Here is a 716-nt window from a genome sequence, read left to right as displayed (position 1 = left end):
GGGGGAGGATACGGAGAAACAGAATAAAATGGGGAGGTGGGCACAGAGCGAAGACAGGGGAGCTGGGGGTTTACGCAGAGAGGTTGCGCGTGCACCGGGTGGCCTTACCGGAGCCGGTTCCTCAGCGTGTTCAGCTCCCGGTTCATGGACTCGGAGGCCTCTGTGACATCCTCCAGCTCGTGTTGCAGTCTCCTGCGGACCGCCTGGGCCCGGGAAGCCTCCTCCTCGGCCTCTTCCAGCTGCCGCTTCAGCTGCTTCACTCGAAGGTTGCCCTTCTCCAGCTTTTGCGGGAGCCGGGGAGTCAGGTCATGTCTCTGGGTGCGGCTCTCACCCAGAGCTCCCCACGTCTCCATCCCTCCTCTATCCTTCTGTTCACACTTTTGTTCTGCTCTCCTAGATCCTCTCACCAGCCTCCAGGTCAGGCTCAAACGCGAGACCACCCGCCACTTGGCCTCAGAGGGGTCTCTCTATGCTCAGATCTGATCCTGCCTCTGCCCTGCTCAAGGTCCTCCCATGATTCTTCAGTGCCCTGGGACAAGGTCCCAGCCAGCACCTCAGCCTGGCGTTCCAGGCCCTTGCAGGGTCGTCTTCCCATAAACACATGGATTAGGCCATCTGGAGTGAGACCCTCCCCCGGACCCTGCCATCTCTCTCTCCAAGGAGAGGACACGCATAACCTGCCTCCCGCCAACTCCTCTAACCTCATGTATCACTCA

At 60.3% G+C, this 716-nt stretch overlaps 1 protein-coding gene across 1 annotated transcript in view; it reads right to left on the bottom strand.

Annotated features, from left to right (window-relative positions):
* Window positions 1–716, bottom strand: part of MYH14 (myosin, heavy chain 14, non-muscle) — a 77,206-nt gene that overhangs the window by 926 nt on the left and 75,564 nt on the right. Inside the window, 1 exon segment of the mRNA XM_010849644.1 lies at window positions 110–281. Coding sequence (XP_010847946.1) covers window positions 110–281 — 172 coding nt within the window.

This window comes from Bison bison, unplaced genomic scaffold (genome assembly GCF_000754665.1).
Source record: "Bison bison bison isolate TAMUID 2011002044 unplaced genomic scaffold, Bison_UMD1.0 scf7180017864285, whole genome shotgun sequence".
Lineage (NCBI taxonomy): Eukaryota > Metazoa > Chordata > Mammalia > Artiodactyla > Bovidae > Bison > Bison bison.
The sequence above is the reverse complement of the archived record's forward strand: the minus strand, read 5'-3'. Positions and strand labels throughout refer to the sequence as shown.